Source organism: Aythya ferina (assembly GCF_964211825.1).
Source record: "Aythya ferina genome assembly, contig: HAP1_SCAFFOLD_37, whole genome shotgun sequence".
NCBI classification, from domain to species: Eukaryota; Metazoa; Chordata; class Aves; order Anseriformes; family Anatidae; genus Aythya; species Aythya ferina.
In genome coordinates, this window is record NW_028181461.1 from 308,159 (window position 1) to 316,325 (window position 8,167).

Here is an 8,167-nt window from a genome sequence, read left to right on the forward strand (position 1 = left end):
GAATATAAATATAACATAAAATAATATCATATAATACATGTATTATATATAATATATTATATAATATGCAATATAAAATAACAAATATTTAATATTAATATATGATGTGATGTAATGTAATATATCCTAATATAATATAATAATGTATATGTAAATTGTATATTTTGTATATATTTATAAAAAATATATATTCTTTTAAAAATAAATAATATGTATATATATACTTATGTGTGTTTGTATATATATATATATATATTGTCCCAACACTTCTTGGACTCTGCCAGGCTTGGAGCTGTGAGGAGGCTGGGAGGCACCGCAGGGCCATGCCTGGGCACGGGGCCAGGAGGAAACCACCGTCTTCCTGCCCGGGCGCCATGTCACGTGGGCTGCGGTTTGTGCACCTGCAGTGGCAGGCAGGCTCCAGCTCCCGACCCGCCGCGGGGAATAACGGCCCCTGGGTGACACGCTGAGAGCCAGGGAGACGCCTGAGGCTCTGGGCTGCAGCTCTGCTGCCAGGGCAGGCCCTGGACCAGCTCTGGCTGCTGCCGGGACCCCACAGGAGGCTCCCTGGGGAGGGACGGGACAGCCAGCACCCCCATAATGGGGCTCTGGCCCTGCCAAAAGGCCTTTCCCAGCTGCTGCTGCCAGCACAGAGGGGGGGTATAGCAGGGGCAGGGGCTGGTCTCTTCCCAGCCTGACACAGCCCCGCTGCAGGCACAGACCTGAGGATCCCATGGCGCAGGGATGGCTGGACAATCGCACCTTGGGCTCTTGGATGCTACAGCTTAGGAGATGCTCCGTGCTCCCACAGCAGGCTGCAAGGGGTGTCAGAGCCATCTGCCCCCACACCCAGCCCTACCCCACGATCATCTCCCACCGCAGTGACGTGAGACCCGCAGCGCAGCCGTCCCTCATATATGGTCATGAAGAGCGCTGGAGAAGTTCATTGGAGAGCTGGGCTGTGTCGGAGGGGAGATAAGTGCCGATAACGTCTAAAAAGGTGCCTGCTGCTTCGATTGGCTCCTCCTGCAGCTGGGACAGCATCTGCACAGATATATTGCCCTCCCATCATCTCCATTGCCTCGTGGGTCCCCAGGAGCTCCAGCAGCAGGGCTGTGCTGTCAGGGCAGGAGCCTCAGGATGGGAACAGAGGGACTCCTGCCCCCTTGGGTGCTGTGGCTGCTCCTCTGGGTGCATCCATGCAGAGGTAAGTGGCAGCTATTTTCTTCAACAGATTGGGGCCAGTGGGCAGCAGTGGGGTCATTGGGATCTCTCTGGGAGTGGGGTTGCTTTGCAGGCACCACTGAAATGAGAGGCAGAAGGTGCTCAGTCCCTCATCCCTGTGTTTTAATCTGTGCCTGTCTGGGTGGGAGAGGGTAATCCATTTCCACAGCTCCCATGTATTTGGCAGACCATGCTTGGCTTCATTTCTAGAAACCTTGACCTTGGGTACCCTTTTGGGACCCCTTTTTTCCCGGCACTGTCACCCTGGGTCTGGAGGACTCCCAGACAGTGAGAGTGGCCCTCAGTGATCTCCAGGGCACAGCCAATGTCTGGGATGCCCCAGAGGGCTTGTGTGCTGTTCCCTGCCCCTGGGATCTGGGTAAATACGGACTCCAGGAGGGCAGGTTGTGTCCCAGTAACAGAAGGGGACTCGGGCATCTGCACCCAGAAGTGGTAGAGAGGTGTCCTTCCTGGGGCCCTGGCTAAGCACAGGGACTGGTCTGACAGCAGGGACAGAGAAGGGACGCAGTTTGTTGGTATCCTTGTGATCAATTCAGTGCCCTGTGGGCACCCTCGAGGTCCTGGGTTGGGAATTTGGGAGGTGCCTGTGGCAAGCAATGGGCAATGGAAGCTGCTCAGGGGCAGGGGGCTGTTTGTGAGACACTGGACTGGGGAGGAGCGGGAGCCCTGTGCAGGGCTGGGGGCTGTGTGGGGGTGGGCGGGGGCAGGGGGCCACTGGGGTGGGAGGAGGTGTTGAGGGCTGTGGGGAAGTGAATGGCCCAGGGGTTTAGAGCTGGGTACCCCCAGCCAGCATAGCCCATGGGGAGTGGAGAGACACCCTCACACACTGCCCCAGGGACTGCCCGTGGGGCAGGGCTCCCACCCTGGGACCTGTGACTCTGGCTGGGCAGGAGGCACTCACAGACCCACAATGTGGGGCTCGAAGCTCTCCTGACCCTTCCTGTGTTGGTGTTTGAAGGGGCTGCGGAGATGAGGCTGGTGGATGGCGGCAGTCACTGTGCTGGGAGAGTGGAGGTGAAACACCAGGACCAGTGGGGGACCGTGTGTGATGACTCCTGGGATATGTCCGATGCTGCAGTGGTTTGTAGGCAGCTGGTCTGTGGGGTTGCTCTCAAAGCTTTTAAGGATGCACACTTTGGGCCAGGATCTGGACGCATTTGGATGGATGATGTTGAATGTAATGGCACTGAGTCTGCCCTGTCTGACTGCACCCACAGGGGATGGGGTCAAACAAACTGTAATCATGGTGAGGATGCTGGAGTGACATGTTCAGGTAAGGACTGAATTTGGTCCCTTCCTCTGGGTCCAGGAATGTTGTAAAGGACCTGTAAAGGGCTGTTGTAAAGGATCTCAGGAAGCAACAAGTGGACACCAGAACATGGCTCTGTGTGTCAAGTTGCACTCTGAGCTGGGTCTGTCACTGCTGGTGTCCCTTGTCCTTGGAGAAAGCCCAGTGGGAACACACCCAGCCTGGCCCTGAAGCTGGAGCAGCCAAGCCTGGGGAGGTGCCTGGGGCTGGGAGAGGAAAGCCCCCACCCTCCAGCTCCACCAGTCTCCAGCAGCCTCAGGGAAGGGCATGCAATGGCCCAGGACTTATGGGTTGTACTCCCAGCAGACAAGAGAACCTCGGCCAAAACAAGGGGGCTGTTCAGAGGGCAGGAGCACTGGGCTTGAGCAGAGGAGCAGGGTGCCAAATGGCACCTTGTTCCTGTCCAAGGGTCACCCGATGAGAGCCAGTCCTTGGAGACACAGCCCCTTCAGGTAGTGCTGACCTGAGGCCCAGCCTCTCCTGCCTGCCCTGTGCCCCAGGGGCTGTGCCAGCACCTGCTGTCTCTCCTCTCTGCCTGCCCTCACACCAGGAGCTCGTGTCAGCCCAGGGCTGCTCTCTGCCTGCTCTCCTGCCCTCTGCTCAGCTGGTGGCTGGGCACGTGCCTGTCCACACCACACTTTGTCCCTGCCTGAGGACCCCCGTTTTCCTGCTCCCCAGATGTGCCCCATGTAACAGCATCTTCCCAAGAGCCCTAGAAGCCCCAGGGACCAGGAAGCTTCTCTGGCAACTCCAAGGGGTTCCTCAACCTCACCTGAGCCTGGTGGGGCAGAGCCAGCTGCAGAAGCCCCCAGTGCCTGGGCCCATTTCCCTGGGCCCACGTGCTGTGGCTGCTGCAGTGCTGGGTCTGGGGCCGGGCAGCCCAGGGGCTCCGGGCAGCAGCAGTTTGTCTGAGCGGTGCCTGTGGCTGGGGGCTGGGAGAGAGGGCAGCCCATGGGTGCTGGGCTGGATTCTGAGAATCAGCAGGGGGTCCCAAACCTCTTTGTGCCATCAGCACACCCTGAGAGCTGCTGGGCTGGCCGTGGGGCTCTGAATCTGGCCACCTCAGGGATGAGGTGGGAGGTGGGCACGGAAGTGCCAGAGGGCTCTGGGAACTCACAGGTCTCCTTGGTTGCTCCAGGATTTGTCCGGCTGGTCGGAGGGGACAGCCCCTGCTCAGGAAGTGTGGAGGTCTACAACAGGGACCAGTGGAAAGCTGTCTGTCACTCCCACTTTGGTGCCAAAGCTGCCGAGGTGGTGTGCAGGGAGCTGCAGTGTGGCACAGCCCTGTCTGTCCATGGGGCAGCTCAGCTGGGAGAAGGGGCCGGTCCTGTCTGGGACAGAGAGCTGCAGTGTGTGGGGAATGAATCCACCATCCTCTTCTGCCCCTGGGGGGCCCCCAAGGACAAGGCCTGCACCCAAAGCAATGGCACTCATGTCACCTGCACATGTAAGGACTTGGGGTGGGATGGTGCCCACGGGGGCTGTGGTGGGGGCAGGAGAGCAGGGTGGGCACTGGGCTGTGCTGGGTGGGGGACAGGTGGGGTGAGGTGGTGGTCTGCAGCCCTAAAATGAGAGTGCTGCAGGAGGAGAAAGGCACACTGTCCCTTTGGCCTCTCCTGCAGATCCTGTGGGAACAAGAACACAAATGTGGCCTCTCTCACCCTCCTTTGTCCTTGAGTACACAGGGTTCAGGCTGGTGAACGGCAGCACAGCTTGTGAGGGCAGGGTGGAGGTCGATGTGCTGGGGATGTGGGGGACCCTGTGTGCCTCCCGCTGGGACCTCTCAGACGCCCACGTTCTCTGTCGGCACCTCGGCTGTGGCTTTGCTGAGTCCATTCCTGGAGGAGGGCATTTTGGGAGAGGAACCGGCCCCGTCTGGAGAGACTCGTTCCACTGTGACGGGACTGAAGCCCACCTGGGGCAGTGCCCGGTGACTGCCCTGGGGGCCTCGCTGTGCTCCCAGGAGAACGCTGCTGCTGTCATTTGCTCAGGTGAGTGCTGGGCAGTGCTGCAAAGGCCATTTGCCCGTGGTGTGTGACATGGCCACCCAAAGCTTTGCACCCCATGGCAGCACCAGGCTGAATTTCTGCTCTCACCAGGCCCGGCTCACCACATATGTCTGTACGGTTGGTGGGTGGAGGGAGCCGGTGCGACGGGCGCGTGGATGTCTTCCAGCACGGGACGTGGGGCAGAGTCCTGGATGAGCAGTGGGACATGCAGGAGGCCAGCGTGGTGTGCCGGCAGCTGCAGTGCGGAGAGGCAGAGGCAGCCTACACCCCCGTGAGGGCCGAGCGAGGGCCAGGACCTGTGGGGCTGCGTGGGGTGCGGTGTGCAGGGCACAAGGCTGACCTGAGCCTCTGCAACACCTCCCTGCCTGAGAGCCACCCAGCAATAGGGATTGCGGAGGACGTGGGGGTCGTGTGCCGGGGGTGAGTGGTGCTGCACGTCCCCCAGGTGTGGGGCTGGGAGGGCAGCCAGTCCCTGAGGGTCAGGGTTCTCCCCACTGCAGGGAGCCGGTAGGTCCGGCTGGTGGACGGGGCCGGGCGCTGTGCCGGGAGAGTGGAGATCTACTACCAGGGGCGCTGGGGCACCGTCTGCGACGACGCCTGGGACCTGGCCGACGCCGCCGTCGTTTGCCGCCAGCTGGGCTGCGGAGGGGCCCTGGAGGCAGCCGGCTCTGCTCGGTTTGGGGAGGGCTCCGGGCAGATCTGGCTGGATGGCGTCAACTGCTCCGGGGCTGAAGCTGCTCTCTGGGACTGCCCTGCCAAGGCCTGGGGGCAGCACGACTGCAGGCACAAGGAGGACGCGGGAGTCATCTGCTCAGGTCTGTGCTGGGAGTGGGGCTGGGAGCTGGGGCCAGTGAGGCTGGGGTAAGGGTAGAGCCAGTTAGAGCCAAGGCCATCAGTGACTGACATCCAAGGACGTCCCTGGGGCCTTTCCTCCTTCCAGAGTTCATGGCCCTGAGGCTGGAGAACAGCGATGGCTGCTCCAGGCGCCTGCAGGTTTTCTACAACAGGACGTGGGGCAGCGTTTGCTCCAACTCCATGACCACCGAGATGGTGTCACTGGTGTGCAAGGAGCTGGGCTGCGGGAATGAAGGGGACCGGGAAATATTCTTAAATTATGCCAAGCTGTCTGGCACCGCATGGCTGGATCACGTGGAGTGTGGGAAGAGCAACAGCTCCTTCTGGCAGTGTCCCTCTCATCCCTGGAATCCGCAGTCGTGTGATGACCTCCGAGAAGAGACCCACATCACCTGCAATGGTAAATCTGAGCCATCAAGGCACCAGGTCCTGTTCCCCACTGGGCATGGTGAAATGCAGAGAAGGAACCCAGAGGGGCTTTGACTTCCTGCATTAGACCCTGTTGCTACTGGTACACAAAGGTGACTTCAGCTCACAGAGCCACCCATGTCCACCAGTAGCAGTCAACAGCTGGGCTGCCAGCAGCTCCCTGGGGGATGCAGAGGCAACTCCAGGCAAGGGCTCAGAGGAGACCATGCAGGGCTTTCAGGAGTCCCCCCTCCAAGGACAGCCTCTTGCTGCTCTATGAATCAGGGACCCTGTGGGGCTGAGCACTTGGGACCCCCTGCAGAACCGTGCGTGTCCCCTGAATGAACAGGGTGCTGCTGCTGCCCTGACCCAGGCAGCATGGGGACGTGTGAGCAGAGGTCAGCTCTGCTCTCTTCTGCACAACCCCTAGAGCAGCCCTTTTCAGCCCAACTTCTCTTTCCTTTGGGACATGGACAGAAAGGCCGCAGGTGGCTGCATGCCCCAACTCCACCAGGTGCACAGGTAGGGAGCTGCCCCTGCGCGTGCCCCCCTCACCTGGCAGGGCTGTCCCAGCTGTCCTGGTGCCATGGGACATTGCTGCCTCCTCAGACAGGGAGAAGATCCGCACTGTGGCAGGCTGCTCGGGCAGAGTGGAGATCTGGCACCGCGGCACCTGGGGGACGCTGTGTGACAATGCCTGGGACATGCGGGATGCCGAGGTGGCGTGCAGGCAGCTGGGCTGTGGCCCCGCGGTCTATGCCCTGGGCCAGGCTGCTGCTGGAGAGGGGACGGGCCCCATGTGGCTGATGGAGTGCAGGGGGACGGAGCTGTCTCTGCAGGACTGCTGGGCCCAGCCAGGGGACAGCGGTGCCTGCCAGCATAAGGCAGATGCGGCTGTGCATTGCTCAGGTGAGCAGTGGGGCTGGGAGACATGGCTGGGGGCTTGGCAAGGAGCTGTCTTGGGCATCTGCTCTTCTGGATCCTGGCATGGCCCCGCTGCTGGCCTGAGCAAGGGTGTTCCTGCAGGGTGGGGGGCTGGTGTTGGGTGGGGAGCAGCCTCTGTGGGGCTGGATGTGCTAGCACATCCCCTGGGCTGCCTGCACTGTCCTGTGAGCAGCCCAGAGCAGTGGTGCTGGGCCCTGTCCCTGCCACCCTGCCCAGCCCTAAAGGGACACATTCACATGGCTAATTTTGGGGTCATTTGCCAGAGAGGCTGCCTGGTGCCACAGCCCCAGCCTCTCAGCCCAGCCCTCCTTCTGCTCCCCTGCAGCTGCACCCAGGACAGCAACATTCCCCCCACAAGCAGGTAAGCTGTTCTTCCCCAGGGGCTGGGTCTGTCCATGTTCACGCTGTGACCCATAGCCAAGGGAAGGGGCTCCCTGTTGGGCTGTGAGACTCCCAGAAAACCAAAGCAGCTGGGAGAAGTCTGTGATGTACCCAGAAGGGTGGGACCTGCCCCATCACCCAGCCCTGTCCCCCCCAGCCTCTGCTGCCTTGTGTGGTCAGGAGTGACATGTCCTGCCTCCAACCTCTCCCTTGTCTGATGCTGCCCCTGCCATGTTCCTGCCCATGCAGATCCCCCATGGAGCCGTCCGACCACCAGCAGTGAGAGACTCTCAATGCCTGTTGTCATCTGCATCATCCTGGGGGCCCTCCTCTGCCTGCTCCTGGCCCTCCTGGCTGGGCAGGTGCAAAGCGCCAGGGCTCAGCATAAAGGTGGGTCCTTCCCCAGTGGTGCTGGGGGGAGATGCCTCCTGGCAGGGCTGGGGGTGCTGGGGGTGTTGGTGTTCTGGGGCACAGAAACAGAGCCGTGTGCTGCCTCCTGCCCCATGTGCTGCCCCACTGACTGACAGACCATGGGGCACCAACATCAAGGGGTGGAGAGAGTCCAGAGCCTGAGGCATCAGTTCTGGGGTGAGAAGAGAAATGTGAGAGCTGGGCTGGGTGAGAAAGGGAGGATGCACTGCTGGCAGTGCTCTGGGCAGGTCTGGCAGGAGGAGCATGGGGCAGTGGAGTCCATCACCGTGGTGTCAGCCACCCCCCAGCAGAGCACGGGCTGTGCTATTGATGTGTGGGGCAGAGATAGAGCAGCTCCATGGGAAGAGGAAATGATGGTATTGGTGCAGGGTCTGCATTGGGACACGACCAAGGGAAAAAAGGGGCACAAGGGCTGTCTCCAGAGGGATGGTGCGAGGCTGACTATGTCCCAGACCATCTCCATGGGGATGCTGCCCTCCCTGGGGATGTGGCCTCAGTGCCAACACAACACAGTGGGGCTGTACTGTGGGGACAGCCCTGTGCTGGCCTAGGGAATGGGGCTGAGGGAACCCAGTGGGGTCCT

At 60.6% G+C, this 8,167-nt stretch overlaps 1 protein-coding gene across 1 annotated transcript in view; it reads left to right on the top strand.

The window, feature by feature from the left end:
- Positions 1-2,333: 2,333 nt before the first annotated feature.
- Positions 2,334-8,167, top strand: part of LOC311428218 (antigen WC1.1-like) — a 101,438-nt gene continuing 95,604 nt past the window's right edge. The window contains 7 exon segments of the mRNA XM_084539751.1: positions 2,334-2,518; positions 3,693-4,001; positions 4,240-4,549; positions 4,654-4,983; positions 5,064-5,073; positions 5,075-5,378; positions 5,504-5,818. Coding sequence (XP_084395877.1) covers positions 2,407-2,518; positions 3,693-4,001; positions 4,240-4,549; positions 4,654-4,983; positions 5,064-5,073; positions 5,075-5,378; positions 5,504-5,818 — 1,690 coding nt within the window. The 5' untranslated portion in view covers positions 2,334-2,406.